Source organism: Choloepus didactylus, chromosome X (genome assembly GCF_015220235.1).
Source record: "Choloepus didactylus isolate mChoDid1 chromosome X, mChoDid1.pri, whole genome shotgun sequence".
NCBI lineage: Eukaryota > Metazoa > Chordata > Mammalia > Pilosa > Megalonychidae > Choloepus > Choloepus didactylus.
Window position 1 is genome coordinate 58237252 of NC_051334.1, and position 21977 is coordinate 58259228.

At 44.6% G+C, this 21977-nt stretch overlaps 1 protein-coding gene across 1 annotated transcript; it reads left to right on the forward strand.

The window, feature by feature from the left end:
• Positions 1–911: 911 nt before the first annotated feature.
• Positions 912–2478, forward strand: LOC119522980 (nucleosome assembly protein 1-like 1). Its single transcript, XM_037821730.1, is given in 2 exon segments — positions 912–1786; positions 1789–2478. Coding segments are annotated over 2 exon segments (1155 nt in total). The 5' UTR covers positions 912–1023; the 3' UTR covers positions 2181–2478.
• The last annotated feature ends 19499 nt before the right edge of the window (positions 2479–21977 follow it).

The window sequence follows — 21977 nt, forward strand, 5'->3', positions numbered from 1 at the left end:
CAAAAAAAGTAAGAGAAATCCTTCACATTCCCAGGGCAAAGCAGCCATGGGCCAACCAAAGGGCCTGCCTTCCTTTTGACCAGTAGAGCCCTAACTGGCTTCCCAAACTAATCTGCACATCTCCAGTACTGGGGTCTTACTCTTTCACCAATCTCTTAGTCTTTCAAGCTCAGATATGTTCAAAGTTCTTCCTCATAACAATTATACATTCATTTGTTCACTTATTCATCCATTCTTTCAGGCACTGCTTAAGCATCAGGGATATAATGGTGAAAAATACAGTCATGGTTTCTGACCTGGGTAAAACTCACGGTTGGGGAATAAAATAAAATAATAGAGTGACTGAGGGAGTAACCGAGACCTGATACAGCCTAAGGAACAAGGACATCTGAGATGAGATCTAAGGAGCTTGGAAGTTAATGGAAGGCATGAGAGTGGTAGGAAAGGAGCAGGGCAAGGTAAATAAGACAGAGGGAACAACTTAAGAGAAGTTCCTGTGTGGCAGTGGGAGGCAGGGTCAATTGGAGGAACAGAGAAGAGGCCAGTGGGTCTAGAGTTCAGAGAGTGAGGGGAGAATGAGAGAAGACAAGGTCAGAAAGGTATGGGGGTAGGAGGCAGATCATGCAGGGCCTTGTAGGCTATGAAGAAGACTTTGGACTTTATTCAAAGTGTGATGGGAAACCCTTGATGGTGGTGGTGATTAAGTAGGGAAGGGGTATGGACTGATTTTTGTTTTAAAAAGATCCTTTTGGCTGCTGGGGGAGAATGGCCTGCTTGCAGACAAAAGAAGCTGGGACATCAGTGAGGAGGCTGAAGCAGTTTTCTAAGGTGAGACACAATGGAACTATTTCCTAGGACAGTGACAGTTAGTGTAGTGAGAAGTGGATGGGCTTTTTTAGCGCCTTCTCCTCTCGGCACCGCGTCCTGCTCCTCCCGCTGCCGCTGCTGCCCTGAGTCACTGCCTGCGCAGCTCTGGCGGCCTGGCTCCCCGTACTAGCTGCCGATATTTGGAGTTCTTACAACATGGCAGACATTGACAACAAAGAACAGTCTGAACTTGATCAAGATTTGGATGATGTTGAAGAAGTAGAAGAAGAAACTGGTGAAGAAACAAAAATCAAAGCATGTCAGCTGACTGTTCAAATGATGCAAAATCCTCGGATTCTTGCAGCCCTTCAAGAAAGACTTGATGGTCTGGTAGAAACACCAACAGGATACATTGAAAGCTTGCCTAGGGTAGTTAAAAGACGAGTGAATGCCCTCAAAAACCTTCAAGTTAAATGTGCACAGATACAGGCCAAATTCTATGAGGAAGTTCATGATCTTGAAAGAAAGTATGCTGTTCTCTATCAGCCTCTATTTGATAAGCGATTTGAGATCATCAGTGCAATTTATGAACCTACAGAAGAAGAATGTGAATGGAAACCAGATGAGGAAGATGAAATTTCAGAGGAGCTGAAAGAAAAGGCCAAGATTGAAGAAGAGAAAAAGGATGAAGAAAAAGAAGACCCCAAAGGAATTCCTGAATTTTGGTTGACTGTTTTTAAGAATGTTGACTTGCTGAGTGATATGGTTCAGGAACATGATGAACCTATTCTGAAGCACTTGAAGGATATTAAAGTGAAGTTCTCAGACGCTGGTCAGCCTATGAGTTTTGTCTTAGAATTTCACTTTGAACCCAATGAGTATTTCACAAATGAAGTGTTGACAAAGACATATAGGATGAGGTCAGAACCAGATGATTCTGATCCCTTTTCTTTTGATGGACCAGAAATTATGGGTTGTACAGGTGTCAGATAGATTGGAAAAAAGGAAAGAATGTCACTTTGAAAACCATTAAGAAGAAGCAGAAACACAAGGGATGTGGGACAGTTCGTACTGTGACTAAAACCGTCTCCAATGACTCTTTCTTTATTTTTTTTGCTCCTCTTGAAGTTTCTGAGAGTGGAGATCTGGATGATGCTGCTGAAGACTTTGAGATTGGCCACTTTCTACGTGAGCGTATAATCCCAAGATCAGTGTTATACTTTACTGGAGAAGCTATTGAAGATGATGATGATGATTATGATGAAGAAGGTGAAGAAGCAGATGAGGAAGGGGAGGAAGAACGAGACGAGGAAAATGATTCAGACTATGACCCCAAGAAGGAACAAAATCCAGCAGAGTGCAAGCAGCAGTGAAGCAGGATGTGTGTATCCTTGAAGATAACCTGCACTGTAATAGCCTAAACACAACTATTATTTACTTACAGCCTTATGTTTTGTATTTTCTTGGTAGATTTGGTAACTTTTTTTTTTTAAGGAAAGGAACTAATATTTTTAAAGACCAATTTGTTCTACCTAGCCTTTTAACTATAATTTTTCTGCCAGATATGTTGAATGCACACTCTCTCAAGCATGCTCATTAATTACTTACATAGTTTGGTTTCTGTGGAGTGTTTTTGTCATGTAACCATTAAAGTACAGCTATGAAATTTAACAACTATTAAATAAAACATTTGTTACTTTGTCGATTTTTTCCTGAAGAACCAAAGTATTTTTTCAGCCAGTAATTGAATGTGTTTAAGTCTCTTTGCATTAGCTGTGCCTTTCATTACTTTGTTATAGAAATGCAGTGACATACACTAAAAGAGAAGTTTGGTTTTTTTTTACACTTGGCAAACTAAGTATATGGTTAAGAATTTCCAGTAAGATCACACCTGATAACTATCAGATTATTTATAGATTTTTGTATTTTGAATGACATCTTCATGAGGAAATTGAACTCTTATGTTTATTGGCTATCACAGGGAGGTGAATAAAACCTAAATTCAAATCTAAATACAATTTATATTTAACTGCACTTTTAAAATTTAAACTCCATTAACTAAGCATTTTTTCTCTGTGGTAGGGTCTACCTTCTGCTTCCCTGGAAAGGATGAATTTACTTCATTTGACAAGCCTATTTCAAGTTTTCCATTGTTTGCTTGTTTGCTTGTTTTTGTTTTTGCAGCCTAAAATAAAAATGTCAAGTACAATTTTAGTTTTCACAAGATAATGTCTTAATTTTGTATTAATTCAGGTAGAGGCAGAGGCCTAGTTTGAATGATTGTGGCCAGTTTACCATATTGAAGAAAAGGGTGCCAACTTTGGAAGATGGTACCACATCTAATAAGTTAGTTTCAAAAAAAGACAAAACCTTAAATGGTGTACTTGTTTACAAGAAGGATCAAAAAGTTAAATTTCATTTCCTTTGGTTTCAAACTAGAGGAGGCCACAAGTCTCTGATTTATTCTTATTGCAAGTATGAGTATGTCATATACCCATTCCTCTGTTCACTATGTGAAATGTTTGCACGATCTCATTGAAAGCTCAAAAATTTGGACCTATTTAGCATACAACAGATATGATAATTCAGCATCTTACTGATACCAGGGTTTGATAATTCTAAACTGGAAAACAAAGTACCTCTGTTCTGGATTTTGACTGGCAGCACTCTTGCAGGTCTTTGTGTGGCTACTATTTTAATAGAAATGAATGGATGAGCAACTATTTCAAAAGGTCCAAGGATTGATTTTTCAGGTATTTTGTATGACCATAATGTAGTAAATACTGCTTTTAGTCATGGGACTGCAGTGGAAATAAGACCATTTTTGAAAAAAAAACTTGCCATTAAATTTGAGAGTAGAGCCGCACTTTAAATACCTCAGGCTAATTACTGTTAATGTTTTGTGATGAACTTAAAAGCTTTGACAGTGAGGGTGGACCAATCTAGAGGAAGGAAGGCCAAGAGTTCCTGCTCTTAATAAAATTACAGTGGTTAATTCTTATAAGTTTCCTTTTTGAAATTTTAGTATTGAGGTCTTGTAATGTGAATGTGTTTTTCTGTTGTATAGCTTTGCTTATTTCTCTCCTGAGATTTTAATTAACTACTGGAAATCCTTAACCAATTGCAATAGCTTGTAGGGAAGAGAATGCCATGAAAACACCTTTTTTTCCCTGTTTATTTTCAAAGTGGTTTTGGTTGCTTAGATTAGACATCTGTGCTGAGTTTTTTTTTTCTCTTGTACCCATAGCTCTCATCTTCATAGCTTTTACTGAACTTACACATTTTTTAATCTAAAGATAGAATCCCATTTTAAAGTAAACTTAAGAAGTAGCAAAACCACTACTTCTTTTTTTTTTCCTTCATTTCTTTAGGAAATAGCTATTGCCAAAGTGAAGGAGTAGATAATAATTCATCTTGTTACAAAAGGGACAGATGGTTTGCAGAGGAATTGTTTTCTTAATAAAGTTAGTTTCAAGGGATGTCAGTATTCATCTGTGCCCTTTCTCTGATTCCAAAATGGCTCAATTTCATTCTAGAAATTTGAAAATACAATGTAATTTGAAATCCTTAATAAAATTTGGATTTTATTGTATAAAAAAAAGAAGTGGATGGATTTGGGAAATATATTAGAGGTCATATTATGACTTGAGGATGGGTGGGATATGGGAGTGGTGATGGTGAAGGAGAGGGGTGTGTCAAGGATGTCATGCCCAAATCTGCATCCCTGTGATTTACCACCACCCCCAACTAGTTTTAATCCTGCCTCTAAGGTCACTCAGTAACTGTTACTCTTTCTGTCAGAGAGGCAGAATAGTGGAATGATGAAACACAGGAACTCTGGGACCAGATTGGGGGGTTTGAACCTCTAACTAGCTGTGTGAAGTTAAAAAGTTTGTTCACCTCTTTGTGCTTTCAGTTTCCCCAAGTGTAAAATAAGGACTTTAATGGTTTCTTGTGAGGATTAAATGAAGGACTACAAGTACAATATGTAGACCAGTTCCTGCACATAGGAATAGCTCAAAATGTTATTTTACTGTCTTTGGGAAATTTAAATGTAATTGTCATAATCTTACCAAATTTTTTCACTCCTCTAATTAATCAGGGCTATTCACTGAACAGAGAAGAACTGAACAGACCTGCCCTGCCCAGTGATATTCACATTCAAATTCCTGCATCCCTTCTGTGTTTGGGAAGCATGAACAATTCTCTTGTCCAGCAAAACAAATGTCAAATCCACAATCTAGCCAGCCTTCCCAGTGTAACATTCTCCTCTTCCAAGGCCTCCAATTCAGTACCTAGGTACTAAGGCCCAAAGAAGGTAAATAATTGGTCCAAAGTCCTAAAGCAAGCAAGCAGCTGCACTATCACTAGACTCTGCACAAGCCTTCTAGACTTCCGCCACCTGGTGCTCTCTGTTTCCACCACCCCCACCATGGTTTGACCACTTACCCATGGTACTCACCATATTCATCAAGAGTGAGAAAAGTATAGAAAGCTGATGGGTTCAAAGACTCCACAAACTTGGACTCCACCATTGACTCAAACAGCAGGTCTAACTCCTCCAGGAGAAGGAGCAGGCTGATGGCCTCAGGAAAGGTGCTGGAAGGCAGCAAGATTGGCAGGCTTTGGTGGCCTTCTGGTGTAGGTCTGGAGCTGTTGGGTAGGCCCATTGTTGGTGGCCCCAGAACTGGCCTGGTGCTCTGGGGCCCTGGCAGCAGGTCATGCTGATGCCAGAGCATTCCAGTGGACAGAAGAGAGGGCAGGGCAGGAGTGAAAGAAGTGGGGAGGGATTTGCCAAGGACAGAGGTGGTCACAGTACTGCTGAGACCTGTGGGACTTAAGACTGTGCTTGGATCAGGGCTTAGGCTCTATGAGGTAGGGGCCTGGATATGGAAGTTCTGGAGGGTAGTGGGTTTTGGGGTATATGGAGGGTTGGGGGTCCCAGATTTGGGGAAGTTTGGTGAGGTGAGACACTAGGTTTAAGAGGTGATGGGGTTTTAGGGTCCTTGGGTAAGAGGGTCTCAGTTCTGGAGTATGGTACATTGTTCGGGGTCTTGGGGACAGGAATCCTAAGTCTGGTGTATGGTGGGTGTTTGAAGATCTGAAGTGTGGGGACCCCAGGACTTGGCTGTGGCAGGCTTTTGGGTGACTGTGTGATCCCCAGGTTGAGGATGTGATGGAGCATCTATTTTAGACTGTAATGGAAAATCAGGCTTGAAATGCAGTGGGGTAACATGTTTCATAGTGTCTGGTTTGGGCTGAGGTGAGATGCCAGGATTCAGAGGTGGGACTTGCAGCTCGGAATTCATGGATAGTAGGGTACCAAGATTCTGGTGTGATGTAGTGCTGGGCTTCAGAGGCAATAGAACATTAGAATTTGAGAGCACAAAAGCAGTAGATTTCATCCTGAGAAGAGGCTTGCCAAAGAGCCAGCATCCTGTTGTGCTGGAGTTTTGGGTTTTGGTTGTATTGGGGTCAATAGGGTACTGGGGTTCTGACATAGTGGCTCCAATTGCTTGGACTGGGTAGTCTCTTCGTAGAGGCAAGAGTAGGTGAAGATGGGTACAACTTTGGTCTCACAGACCTTGATTTGGGGGAGAACTTGGGCACCAAGGATGGCTGGGCTGTGCCTACCCCTAAGCCATGCCTGCTGGAGGATGAGGGAGGGCATGGTGGTGCCTGGTCCCACTGTGCTGGAGGCCTGAATCCTGGCCTCCTCACTAGCCTCCTTGGGTGGCACCAAGACCAGTGAAGTAAGAGGTGTGACAAAGTTAAATTCAAGAGGCAAGTTGAGGACCTTGGCAGCCAGCAGGTGGCAAATAGTGATGTTGCAGGTCTGGAAACGTGCCTCCAGCAGCTCTCCAATGGTGATGTAGGCCCAGAGACGATGGATGAAGTGGGCCACATTGGGGGTTGGTTCCCCTGGACAACCAAAGACCTTCTGGCTACTGTTGGTGGCCACCTCACTGTGGTGGGCCACAAGAAACTGACCCTGGGGGCCACTGGCTGCGAGGGGGATGCCCAGCTTCTGCTTGTCTGACTGCATCTGGCCTGCCACCACCAGCTATGAGCTACCAAAGTAGTTGGGGAAAGGGGCCCAAGGGGAGGCCCCAACCAAGCCACCCAGGTAATTGAGACACACATCTGCCAGCAGAGGCATGGAAATCTCCTCATAGAGACCCTCAAGTTGCAGAGCTGCATCAGTGTCCTCATATATTTGTTGGGCTGCTCCCTGGTTCTCCAGAGACAGGCAGCGCAGCAGCTGGGAAGTAAGCGTCATCCCCAGAGGCCAAGCTGAAAAGGGACACCCTGTGGCTCAACACCTGATGGACATTGGAGAGGATCACACTGGGGGGTCGTCACACCAACCGTGGGCTCCCCATCTGTCAGGAAGATGATGAGAGGGATCCTTCCCACACTGGGGCCCCTCTTAGGCTCATGGATGCTACGGTTCAGCACTGAAGCAGCTGCCAGTAGAGCTGCATTGCTGTCAGTCCCTAATTGGGGAGCAGATTGTGAGGCTTTCTTCTCTGGTCACTTCTACCCCCACTGCAGACACAATGAGCATCTCACCTACCCGCCAGGCTCAGTCATACCTTCTCATCTTTGCTCAAACTGTTTTAGCTGCTTATCCTGCCCAAGTCCTCCATTCTCACCAAGACCCTGTTCTCTCTTCCTTGAATGCACTGACCTGCGGGCCCACATGTCCTTGGCTTGAATCACTCTCTGTCCCAGATTGTTCTTTGCCTCTTTCCTGGGGGGACATCTCTTTGGCAGCTTCCCAAGGAGACTGGCAACTCTCCAAGGATAAAAAAAGGGGGGGGGGGGCTGAGTTGACAGGGGGTGGTGGATGGTAACTACTTGAGAAGGAATTGATTAAAAGCCAGAACCAGGGCAGCAGCTTGCTCAAATACTTGGAAATAAATATCTATATTATTGATAAAAATAAAAAACCTAGCAGTTTCTTCTGAGTGTTTGCTTTAAAGAGGAGGAAGCTCATACCAAAAGATACATGGAGAAACATCTGTGTTCTTTCCACTAGGAAAGGGAGATGGAAGGAGAACAGAAAAGGATGAAAGGGCATATTTACATAAAATGTAATGGTGATATTTCAGGCATTGTGAGAGGTGGGGGGAGTGTGGGGGCAATGAAGGGAGCATTTCAAGAAGTTCTCACGTCATCACAGCTTGCCCATTTGGGTGGACAGGTCTAATACTTACAACCATCAGCTTACATGTGACTCAAGTGGTCCTTGGCACTGTGAACATTCTGAATTGTGGCCTGGGTGGAGCCTCCTGCTTTCCAGACACTAACCATGTCAGAAAAGGAGATGATGTTGAAGTAGTTGTTGGCCCGCAAGTCACTGAGGATCACATTCATGGCCTTCTTAGTCTGTGGGATATGGATGAAATGAAGGAGATAAGGCAATACTTGAGTTCTATGATATCAAATGACTCTTTCTATAACAAGGCTTAAGGTCTAAGTGGCTTTAAGATCCTCTGACACCAGCTCTCTGTGATTCTAGGACTCCCAGGTCTAAAGGCTCTATGATTCCAGGGCTCTATGGCCCAAGGTCCAGAACTGCAGTGTGCATACATTAGATACTAGCCACATGTAGCTATTTAAATTTAAATGTAAATTAATTAAAATTAAATGAAGTTTAAAAAATTCAGTCCTTCATCCGAAGTAGCCACATTTCAATTGTTCAGTAGCCACTTGTGGTTAGCAGCTACTATACTGGACAGAATTGAATGTTAATTTTAGAACATTTCCATCATGAATAAACTTCTACTGAACAGCACTGGTCTAGAAAGTTTAAGCTCTATGCTTTCAGAGATCTAGGATTCATATGTTCTATGGTTCCCAGTCCTAAGACTCTAAAGCTTAAGAGTTTGATGATTCTAAGTCTTTATAGCTACCTTTCAACAATTTTGCATGCTTTGGTTCTGCTTCATCTAATCTGTTCTTCTGCCACACCCTCTGTTTCTACCAGACGAGTCTTCTCATCATCCCCCAGATGACAGAGATTCCATATGGACTCCATAACTTTGCCCTTTTTGCAGTTTTCAGATAGCATATCTCCTCACTTCCCCTTTACTTATTCATATCTTTACTGTTCTTTCAGTTGCTTCTTCTGCAGGAAGCCTTTCCTTGAGTTGCCTACCCCTACCCATGTCCTCACCCAGACATTCCCAGTCCCAGACTCTTCTCTGACCATCTTATGGTAGAACATTTTCAGTCTCCATCTGTATATGGAACTTTCTGAGAAAAGGGCTTATAATGCCTCTTCCTCTTGGCTATCTCCTCCATGCAATTACTTAGCACAGGGCTAGGCACATAGGAGATTCAGAGAATAGGTTACATATGACTTAGTATTAGGAATCATTTTAGAGAATGCATGCTATGTTCCAGGCACTGTGCTACATACTTTAGATACATCACCAGAATCATATGGTCAAAAGACATGTATTGCCCCAGGACTGTTTCATTTCAGGCCTCTACAGTTCTGGGCCTGTAAGATCCAGAGACTCTATAGCTGCAGAAATATATCCCCAGATCTCTATTGTACTAAGATTCTGTGTTTCGGGGGCTCCAAGGTCCAAATCTCTAGGGACCCAGGACACTGTTTTGGGGGAATTTACAGTAACACAGTTCAAAGGTTCATCATCTCTGTTTCCCTGTGATTAATGGGTTCTGAGATCCAAGGACACACTGACTCCAGAGTTCCAAATGTAAAAATGAGTTATGGCCAAAGAACTCTAAGCTCAAGACTTATCTCTGGTTCCAAATCTCAATAATTTCCTGGCTCTAAAGTTCAAAAGTTCTTTGGTCTAATGTCTATGTGGTTTCAGGAGTCTCTGGGATCACAACTTTCAGGTCCAAGTACTTACAGATTCCAGATCCTAAGGTCAATGGGTTCCGTGGCCTCAGAAATCTATGACTTAAGAGTTTTATGATTCCATGGATCTAGGTTTTCATGAACCTAAGGTCAAAGTCCTTATCGTTCAAGATCTCTATGATTCCAAGATTCAATGATTATATGTTTAGGTGTTTCATGTTCAGGATCATGGAGTCAGCAAAATTTATGTAAAGGGGCTGATAGTAAGTATTTTAAGGTTTTTGGACCATAGGTCTCCATTGCAGCAACTCAATTCTGCAAAAAGAAGCTAGAGACAATATGTAAACAAATAGACATGTCTGTGTTCCAATTTTATTTATGAAACTAGGTGCTGAGCTGGATTTGGCCAGCAGGCCAAATCTGCTGACCACTGGAGTCTAAAGACTTGCTGATTTCAGTCTCCCTGGTTCCCACACCATATTGCCACAGGATTCTAAGACACAAGTGACTCCTCTTTGCTTTCATAAGAAAAGAATTTGAGTGTCTGAAAGCCTAATGATTCTATAACACAGACTCTAAATTCCATGTTCTCCACATTTAATATGACTCCAAGATTCTAGGATTCCAGGATTCACTGGTTCCTCAGCAGTATTCCAAGACCTTATATTTTGAGGAAATTATAATCCCTGTGCATTAGGTTCAAAGGGATCAGTGGCCAAACAACATTATAATTCCATGATTCTGAATTTCAAAGACTGTATGATTACACGGCTTTGAGATATCAGGGTACTATGTCGTCCAACGGCCCTATATTTCAAGTGCATTAAGATTCAATGAATATCTGAGATATTTACACATTTAAGTCCCCATGAAACTCAAATTCAATGGATCCAGGATCCTATAGCATTAAGGACCATGGGTTCTGTGGTTCAATGACTTTCAGGTACAAGTGCTATAATGTCCATGGATAGTCAAACCTTATAATTTCAGAGCCCCAAAGTATCGTGGTTTGAGAACTCTGCTTCTAGAATATCATGACTTCAGACTCTAAAGCCAAATCCTATGGTGGCAAGACCATTACGTAAAAGACAAAGGGGTTATGGCCCCAGGAATTTGATTCAAGGGTGCTCTGGTAGAAGGGTGTGGCAATTTGAATGTATTTATGTCCCCAGAACACCATTATCTTTGATGCAATCTTGTGTAGGCAGATGTTAGTGTTGATTAGATTGTAATTCTTTGATTGAGTGTTTCCATGGAGATGCAACCCACCCAAATGTAGGTGATAACTCTGATTAGATAATTTCCATGGAGGTGTGGCCCTGCCCATTCAGCTTGGGCCTTGATTAGTTTACTAGAGAATTATATAAGCTCAGACAGAAGGAGCGAGCTTGCTACAGCCAAGAGGGACACTTTGAAGAACACACAGGAGCTGAGAGAGGAGCTGCAGATGAGAGACAGTGTGAAGATGGCCGTTGAAGCAGACTCTTGCTCTGGAGAAGCTGAGAGAGGACAAATATCCCAAGTGCAACTAAGATTGACATTTTTGAGGAACTGAAGCCTAGAGAGGAACATCCTGGGAGAAAGCCATTTTGAAACCAGAACCGTGGAGCAGACACCAGCCACATGCCTTCCCAGCTAACAGAGGTTTTCCGGACGCCATTGGCCATCCTCCAGTGAAGGTACTCGATTGTTGATGCATTCCCTTGGACACTTTGTAGCCTTAAGACTGTAACTGTGTAACCAAATAAAACCCATTTATAAAAGCCAATCCATTTCTGGTATTTTCATAATGGCAGCATTGGCAAACCGAAACAAAGTGTCACAAGACCCAAATCCATGTGGCTCCAGGGCTGTATGGTTTCTAAGCCATATGATTCTGGTGTGCAGTGTTTTTAGGACTTTAAGTCAGAGAACCTGTGTCCTCAAGATGGTTCAGCCTCTCTAATGCCAGAGGTGCTTTTCTGGTTCAGGATTCTATGATCCCAGGGCTCTCTGGTTTGAGAGTACTATGACTCTGTGCTCCTACAAGCCCCGGAGGCTGAGAGTCTCAATAGTTTCATCCCCAAAACCAAATGTCTCAATACTCCTAGGATTCTGTGGCTCCAGGTGTCCATGGCTGATGATCTATTGGGATCCAGGACACTTAAGTAGTTGCAGGCCTATAAGATTCATGGCTGATAGGATGGCAGGGCTTCTGACCCCAGGGACCCATTTTTCCAGCACTCTGCTTTCTGGCCTTCCTAATCCCAGGGCTATGGAATGTCCCCAGGGTCTCTGTGACCTGCTTCATCTTGGTCCCAAACATGGAGCCGCTCACATCAATAACAAAGACCACATTTTCCTCCACAGTGGGGAGGCCTCTGGGGGCAAAGTAATGAATAAGGTAGCCATCATAAACCTGGACAGAAAGAAGCCAAACCAAGAAAAACTGTGAAATTCAATCTGAATTAGGTCGACTCATATTCTCCTTGACAACACCCAATCTTTTCCTTCCTAGGACTTATCACTGTTTCTGGTTAAATAGGCATTTGTGTGATTGTTGATTCACTGACCCTCTCCCCTATGACAACTCTGTCTCTGTTGTTCAGACTGTCAGTTCAGGGCCTGCCGCAGAGCTGTGGAGTGAATGAGACTGGCTCTTGGCCCAGGACTCTAAGGTTCGGGATCTCTGTAATATGTGAGTTCCTGCCATGAGAAAGCCAGGCTTCGACAATCTTGAGAGTCCCTAGGGACATTTCGCATAGGCTCCAGGAACTGTAAGTATTGTTTTAACCTCCCTCTATAGAGTGAGCCTGGAGCCCAGCTCCATTCCCCACCAGGGGCTGGGAGATTGCAGGGCCTCTCTTTCCTCCTTAAACCTCATTTCTGCTGTTGCCGGGCAGAGCAGGGAGGGGAGGAGGGAGCAGAGGCTGAGTGAGCTGTTATTTCTGAGGGGATTGGTTAGACCAGGTACATATGCCTTGGGCTGAACATGGATGTGACTGGCTGCTGACCCTCCTTCCCCCACTCCATCTCTCCCTCTGCAGAGCCTGGGGGCCAGACAGCTGAGGAAAGGGGAGGGGGAAGCTGGAAGTATCTCTCAGGACCAGTCTCAGTTCAGCTCAGGGATATGTGGACTTGCTGAGGGTCTATATCCCCCTGAAGCCTGAAGCAGGCACTGACCAGGGGTAACCAGCACATCTTCTTCTCTGCCCTTCAGACATTTTCTGCCCATAAGGTATGAGGTTCTGTCTCCTCCTTCTCTCTCAAGATGGGTGGAGAGGGGGAAGAGGAGATAGGAGGACATTGTGGTCGCCTCTTCCCATGTCCAGCCTTTGAAATAACGCACATTTACATGGGTAAACTCTGCCTTCCCTTTCTGATGGCAGTCTGTGACGGTTCCCAAGAGTCAGGGTCACCAACCCTGCAACCACCCAAGCCAAGGGCAGAATCCCAGCTGGCCTCCTGTGCTCTGCTTATACCTGGCAGGTGAGAGCTTCTGGGAAAATCACAGGGCTACCTGTCCATGGCCCCAGCCTCTCCTGGGGTCCCGCCCTCATATCCCACAACCCACAGGCAAGTCCCTGCTCAGCAACCTCAAAACGCCTCAGCAACATTCCAAACCTTCAACTCCCCTTCACCTGCCACACCAACCCATTCTCAGGTGACGTCTCACCTTCCTCACCAAGAAATCTGAGGCCTCCTGGCAAGGTACCTGTCAACTGCCCAGCCTACCCTTGCCCAAGGTTCCATATCCCCACACACCTCTTTCCTCTTTTTTAGGCAAATATAGTACTGCCCTGGAATCCATGCACTCCCGGCCCCTAGCACCTCCTCCACACATTCAGTAACTCCCTCTCCAAAGGCATGCCAACCCCCCACTACTACTGGGACTTCCTTTCAGAAGATAAACAAATTTGTATGTTTTCCATCCACTAGGATGGCATCCCTTGACCCCACAACCCACCCACACTTCTAATCAGCCTCTCTCTCTCCTCCAGTTAGCATCTCATGATAATGAAATTGGCACCTGCAATGGTCTTCGCCCCTCCACATCACTTCTCTGGACACCACAGATGGGCTCCCACCTGCAACACTGCACTGACACTTCACTTGCTGAAGGCAACAGTGAATGGCTTGTTTCCAAACTCATCGAGTGTATTTCAATTCTCATCTTACTGGACCTCTCTGGTGAATTTCGCAATTCACAATTACTTCTGCCTTAGGCAGAAAGCCTTTTCCTTGGGATTCTGAAATGGTGAGCTCTCTTTATTCTCCCCCCACCTCTCTGACCCATCTGACTCAGTCTCTTTCTCATGATCCTCTTTCTCCCCCAGTCCCTTAGCAGGGCATCCCTATATTTTTCAAGGCATGGCATAAAAAGAAAATGATTATGTTTGTGCAGCACAATGAAGAAACTGAGGAGGGCAGCATTTGGAGCTCCAGCACAGGCTGTTGGCCGTTGGTGGGGACGGCCCAGGCATGCCTCAGACCCCTCCTGAGCACCCTGAGGGCTGAGAAGATCAAGGGCTCATGGATTGGGAAGCTCTGCCTTAGGTATTGCCATCCTGGATCTTCTCTTGTCACTCTCTTTGGGGGTGGGGTAGGGTAGGCTCACTTACTCTCGTTTTCACCCATGAGTCTCCACTGATAACCCCCACATCTCTTTCTCCAGTCCAGTCTTCACTCTTCTGCCTCCCCAACTGCCTGTCCTGTCACTGTTGGGCACATTCACTGGATGTCTGAAGATGCCTCAAACACATCCTCCCCAAACAATAACCTCATTGTCCTGCCCCCATCCTGCTTGAATCCTTTTCTCCTTTGGAGGCACCACCACTCACCCATTCACCCCAGATACAAACCTCAGTGTTGCTCTCTGACTCCTCCTGTCCCCCTCACTCGCCATATCCAATCAGCCACGAATTCCTGCTGGTTTTACCTGCTGGGTATTTCTCAATTCCACCCTCCTCTCCATCCCAAATCACCAAAGCTCAAGTTCAGGCCTTATTTCTCTCAGGTTTCCTGCTTCTATTGCACTCTCTCACATCCATACTTCTCCACAGCAGCTGCCAGGTCTTTCTAAACACAAACCTTACAAAGTCATTCCCTCTCTTGGCTCCCTGGTCATCTACAGGAAAAATTCCATCCTCCTTGTCATGCCCCTGCTGTACTCACCTACCTTCAGTCTCATCTCTTGTCACTTCTTGTGCCCCAAATCCGTACTCTAGGAACTCCAACCCACTCGTAGTTTCCTATACATGCCTAAGTACTTCTGGTCTCCACTCCTACCATGCGGTCCCCTTTTGCTGGAAGGGGAAGGCTCCCCTTCCCTCAGGGCCCGCTCATATGGCAAACTTTACTTCAGTCTTTAAGACCCAGGTCACGCTTCAACTCCTCCAGGGGCCCTTCCTTGCCCACCTACTCCTCTCATTACTGCTTCCATCATACCTTGTGTTGTCATTGAAAGAGGGCTTCTCATGTTGTGTCAGCATTCCTTCTCTCTGTTTCACCCATAGGCAGTGAGTAGAATCTGTGTGTGATTCCCTTTACAGCTCCCAACACCAGCCAGCACTGGGCATGACACAGATTAGGTGCCCAGTGAGTACCAACTTAATGAATGAAGCAGAGAAAGTGCTGGGCTCTGAAAGGGGTGGGGGTGGGGCAGATTGAAGTAGGCAACCGGCAGTGAATTGAGAGATTCTTGGTGGTGGGACAACAGGAGCCAGGGCACACAGTGGATCTAATGCCTAATCCCACATCTATATTTCAAGTCCAGACAGTTGTGGAAAAGATAAAGAATGCAACAGCAAACGAATGCCTCAGTTAACTAAATACATCCATATGACACAACAACAGGTTAAGGCCCCTACTGCCACCTGCTGGCAGCATACCCTCAACTGTGAGAGGGTGAATTACTTTTATTCCGACTACACAGCTGTTTCATACCTCTGTGCCTTTGCACCTGCTGTTCTCTCTCTCTGCATGCCTTTTCCTTCACCTCATCGACCCAGGTGGAGGTGAAATCCTATCCATTTTTCCCATCCTAATTTAAAGGCCAACTCCTTTATGAAGACTTTCCTGAAACCCTCCCCCATCGGCACCCCTTCATAACTCATCCCAGATTTCCACAGAGCACTTGGAACATTTTATGACTGTTACTGCTTCATGTGTCTGGCTCCCCCACTACTGTGAGATTCTAGAGGGAGATTAGGAGCTGTGTCTGACTTATTTCTGAGTTCTCAGAGTCAATGAGTACAGGACTGGGCCCACAGTAGCTCAGTTCAGTGGAGATGTGTTAAAGTAGAAATGAATGGAAAAGTGCATGAGAAGAGGTTTAGCCACAGCAGTATTTTGGCCCAGTGCAGACAAAGAAATTGTGAGTTGGGTGTGGTCATCAGGGAGGTAGAGATTAAGGAGGAGAAAGATGCTGACCAGTGGAGAAATGAGGAAATCATTCCCAGGCGAGTAAACTGTATGAGCAAATGCTCAGGCACAAATCGGTGGCGGGTTCAGGTGCTTTTGGAGAAAGGCTTGTGGTGTGGTGTGGGGAAGCTGGGGGTGGCCTGGATGCTGGGGCACAGTGGAAGTTGTGGCTGGGACATACATCTTTGGTTGCCATTCAATCGTCTTTGTCAAGCCGTGGTCTTTGGCTAAATGCTGTGGGAAAGGAACACAGCCCTCAGGGAGAGCATGGGAACTGTGCATGTTCTCCATGAGTGTGTGAGCTCAGAATTCAAGGGCTCCCTGCTTGGGCAGATGGCTCAATTGAAGCAAAAAGATGGTTTTTAAAGTGAGCAAGAGCAAGAGAGCTCAGGAGAACATGGGGGTAGTAGAACTGCAGGAAGCATGAGAGCCCATGAGTGTGAGAGAGCAATTACTGGCCAAAGGTTCACAATGTAAAAGGATTGATTAAGAGTGAGCTATGATTCTATTCAACTGGGCATGGATTCATTTTGAGCTGGGTTTCATTTATGATCTTTCAGGTCTCCAGCCCTTTTGGGGAGCGCATATATGGTGCAAAGTCATGTTGCGCTGCACATCATCCTACCCGGTATTCACTAATCCTCACTTAGCCCTAGGGAGAAGCAAATGAGAACTCGTAGAAGCTAGATCATTGCCGCAGCCTCGCTGACTCCAAATCCCATGCTCTCTCCACTTCTCTTGGCCTCCTTACCTGCACATCTCCAATTATGTCTCCCATGATGACATCGTACTGAGCCACGAAGTCTGCCATGATGCCTGAGCCGGAGAAGGCAGACTGGTCTTGCAGTGATGGGTAGCAGATGACACGGACACAGGTCTCTCCCTTCTCAATCGTGGTGCATGGGGGTGAGTCAGCCTCACCTGTATGTGTGGGATGGGGGGCTGATGGAAGGTTCACCAGACGGACAACCCAGAGAAAGGGACAGCAAAAGGGGCAGTATCTGGGGAGGGTCAGAAGTCCAACCCCTACCACCAGCTGGTGCTCCTCCAGCCTGCAATGCCCTTCCGCCTGCCCAAATGTCACCCTCCTCTCCAAATCCTGTGACCAGCTCCTGCCCTGCCACTTCCAGGAAGCCCAGCCTGACAGACTCAGCTCTCCCCTTAGCTCCCCAGCTCAGGCAGTCTGACCCCCACTCACGTCCTCACCCTTGGTCACTTCCTGTCCATGCTGGGGCCCAGTCTTTGACTGCCTAGAGGGAGGCGTGTCATGTCCTGAGATAGACTAGGAGCTTGGGTCTCCTCCCAGAGAGGCAGGGTGGTGCATATAGTAAAAGGAAACCGGCACACAGAAAGGGCCTACGCTCCTCCACGCCTCTTATGCTGTGGGAAATCGCCCAGCCGAGGAAGGGACTCCTCTAGGCTAGAATTTCCTGTTTTCTTCCCCCTTTGCCTTCTGACTCTCAGAATCTGTGTGTGAATAGGCCTTTAAGCTTCTCATGGAAGCACAGATGAATTTCTGGTCCCGGATGTTTGCTGGGCTGGCCATGAGATCAACTCCTCCTGGAATTTTAGTCCAAGACAGATGTCCATTTAGACATGCCTGTGTGTCTCTTTTTTCCAGAAGATAGAAACTTGGAAGTTCTGCTCCCCTCCCCCTTCCTGCTACAGCTGTCCAGGAAGCTTAGGGACAAACTGAGCCCCCATACTCTCTGAAGCGCCTGCTTACATACATTCCCTTGGCTTCCTTCCTTTCAGAGGTCTTTGTTCTGTTTTATCCCCACAGGATTGGTTCTACCCTCTGTTTTAACCTTTAAGAAGAAGGGGGAGGGAGCTTCCATTTATAGCTTAGGGCTTTTAAGAGTGCAGGCTCCAAGGAGTCGGACAGCCTGGGGGCCCAGTTCCCTTCTTCTGACTGACTGTGTGGCCCTGGACAAGTTATTCCCACCCTCTAAGCCTCAGTCTCCTCATCTGTAGCAAGGGGATGATAATATCTCCTTCTTCATAGATAGGTGCTGTGGGGATTAAATGAGATCATTTATAGAAAGCATTTGGCACCATACCTGGACCTTAGTAAGTGCTCAATGATGTTAGCTCTTACAATTATCAACAATTCACCATTACTCTGCACCAAATGATTTGGAGGGAGGACATTTTCTCAAATACTGACGATGGCCCCGGGACATAGATGGCACTTTCCCCATTGTACAGATAGGGAAACTGAAGCAGAGTAACTGCATGGCTTGCCTAGGTTCCCATGTTAGGAGACGTTCAAAGCTGATATTTGAACCCAGGTCTGTGTGTCTGCCTCTCTCCACTACAAACACCACAGTGCCTCTCGGGTCATCAGGGTCTAATTAGGCAGGACCTCAATGCCAACCAGTTTTGTGAGGGTGGCCACAGGAGGCGGGTGATTTCTTTGTGCCTGTCCACTCATCTCCCGGATGCAGCATGGAGGTCAGCTCAGTGGTTCCCCACCTTGCTGGACATCAAGTTCACCCGGATACCGGTTAAGAGCACAGATTCCTGGGCCCCCATCCAATCTACTGAACCAGACCACAGAAAGGTTGTTTCCAGAAATCTGTATTTTTAGAAGGTCACATTGTGAGTCTCATCTAGTCAGTGTCCAGTACTGGACTTCCAGAAACTCTAGATGAAATTTGAAGCTAGCACAGCAGTCAGGACACCTCTCTGCACCACAGGACCCAAGACAGTATCCTCAAGGGATGTCTGCTGTTCGCACTGTCCTCATCTTGCCCTTGCATTCTCAGCAATGATTCCAGAGGAAATCAAGTGTTGGTGAGCTTGGGTTCAAAGACCCTTGGTATTGTTAATACATGATTTGTTTGAGCCCAACCCTGATTTTCTAGATTATGGAAATTAAGCCTTAGGAATTTATGTGACAGGTTTATATAGCCTGTAAATATCACCACAATTTTGGAACTCAAATAGCTCATACTCCAGGCATGCCCTTTGCTTACTGTTTGAGTGGGGGTGGAACTTGGCAATGAGCATAGGGCTGAGGGTTCCTTATTGTGTATCCCAGGGGAAAAAGCAGTTTCCCATCCATTGTGTAGCCCAGGGGAATGAGTAGGTTTCCATCCAAGGATGACCAGTTCTGATGGTTGGCCTATGGTGTTCTCTACGTACTTGTGTGTGTGCTGGTGTGCACGGGTGGTCCTTAGATGTAGCACAGGCACATAGTCAATGCCTGTCCTTTCTGACACTGTGACCCATATGCTCATCCTTGTAACCAATTGGCCAGGCTTCAAGCTCATCACCAGTTGGTAATGGCCCCAGTGCCACTGCAGTAGTTCCTCATAGGTCAGGGAAAATGTCACCTCCATGCCTGCTGCCAGGCTGATGGAGATGCAGATCTTCTCTGACTCCCAGTTCCTGGGCAGGAAAGAGAGGAGGTAGGGAAAGGGATGGGATCTCATGAGCAGTAAGGGAGCCTGAGTCAACCCATCCCCACCCCACCTTTAGCAGATGTGACCTGAATTCTGGTTCAATTTTTCATGTACAGTCAGTTGCCCAGACCACACATTCACTCTCTCAATCTCTCTCTCTCTCTCTCTCTCTCTCTCTCTCTCTCTCTCTCTCTCTCTCTCTCTCTCTCTCTCCCTCATCCACTCTTGAAAATATTTTGCCTGAAAAATTATATCACCAGCAGCTCACCCTTAGGGAAACTCAATCTGTGAAAACTTGAATCTTGAACAAAACAATTAAGAGTTAATTATTTGTTTTACAAAATTATTTTTCAATTTATATACAATGTTTCTTCCCCTTCAAATAGTTCCTTTCAACCATCCCTCCCCCATCCTTTCAACAGATTTTGTTTAGGTGGCATTAACTCCATCATGTGCAGTAGCCTAAGTCTAACATTTAGTCTTTCATGAAACTCTTTTGAAAGCTGGGATCAAGCATCAAAGGAAGGCAATAGATTTCTGAAAAAAGAATGAAATTCAGTGAAGAAACAGGATTCAATTTAGGAAAATCTCACTTGCATATAACCATCCTGTTGGAATTTCATGGAAATGACGAAATGAACTCCCACCAATTGAACACCTACGGTATTGTGGGCCTTTATATTCATTAACTCACATAATCTTCATGTAATCCTATAAAGTAAAGATCATTGTCCCCAATTACAGCAGTAGAGACTGAGGCCCAGAAAGAAACTGTCTCACCTCTGATCATACAGCTAAGATGAGTTAGGTTTCAAATTGGATGGAACCTTACCTGATGCCTACATGAACAGCTGTTTTTCCCTTCTGATGAGCTTACTTATAGATTTTCTTTGCTTGGTGTTTTTCTTTGACTTCTGCATGGTAGACTTTATTATTGATTGTTCTGATGGGGCAGAAAAGGGAAGGGTCAGACAGGGACATAGAAAGAAAAAAAGAGACATTCAGAGACATAGAGAGAAAGAGATAAACAAAGAAAAAAGAGGAGGTGGATGGGGTTGGGGAGAGAGAAAGAGCAAAATAGTGCCATAAAGCCAGAATGAGAGCAGGAGCAAGGGAAGAGAGGAGAGAAGGGAGGGAAAGAAAACAGGTGAATTAGTTATCATTATCTCCCTTCATCAGATAGGGAAATAGGGAACACCCAGTTTTCATTTGGTGGACCTAGCATTAGGACTTCCTGTTTCCCAAGGTGTTGAATGAATTCCATATTTTGGCACACAAAATAATTTTAGGTGGGACACAACTGAACATTTTTATTGTAATTGTTATGTGTTTAGTGTAATATGTATTAAAAGAATAACTAGCACATTGAACACATGGGCTCATAGGTATTGCTGTTTTGAAGAAGATTAAAGTAGGCAATCTTCAAAAGTGTATCCATTATAATTAAGCCTAAGAGTCACCCTCAGAGAACCTCTTTGTTGCTCAGATGTGGCTTCTCTTTCTAAGCCCACATGGCAGGTAAACTCACTGCCCTCCCCCTTACATGGGACATGAGTCCCAGGGGTGTAAATCTCCCTGGCAATGTGGGACATGACTCCCGGGGATGAGCTTGGACCAAAAGGGGGAAGAGAAATTAAACAAAATAAAATTTCTGTGGCCAATAGATTTCAAATAGAGTTGAGAGGCCAATCTGGAGGTTATTCTTATGCATTATAGAGATATCCCTTTTTAGTTTTTAGTATATTAGAATAGCTGGAAAGAAATACTTGAAACTGTTGAACTGTAATCCAGTAGCCTTGATTCTTGAAGATGATTGTATAACTAGATAGCTTTTATGGTGTGACTGTGTGATCATGAAAACCCTGTGACTGACACTCCCTTTATCTAGTGTATGGACAGAAGAGTAAGAAAATAAAGACAATAAATAAATAAATAATGGGGGGATGAGGGGGATGGGATGTTCTGAGTGTTCTTTTTTATTTTTATTTTTATTCTAGTGTTTATTTTTTTTGGAGTAATGAAAATGTTCAAAAATTGATTGTGGCGTTGAATGAACAACAATATGATGATACTGTGAGCTATTGAATGTACACTTTGGAGGATTATCTGTTATGTGAATATACCTCAATAAAATTGCATTAAAAAGTATCAGAACAGCCTCTTTTACCTTGTGTAAAAGTAACAGTGATGTCAAAATAATGGAAGACACCCTTCCCAATCTCCCAGCATTTTCAGGAGAACAGCTGACAGTAGAGAGCATTTATATTTTGTTTGCTTTGTTCTTTTAGTCTGGGAGCTGAGTGACCAGCCTTTATTGACAGTGCATATGGGGGAAAGTAACCCCTGGAAGAGTGTTACTCTTATATATGTCACTTTGACTTTGTGCATCATTGAGTCTCTGCACTCCAGCCACCCAAATTTACCCCTATAGCAAATAAATGGAAAAGAGGAAACTTTACTTATTGGTAATCTATTTTGTATTGGGAATTGCCCTAGATGCATTATATATTTATATATATATT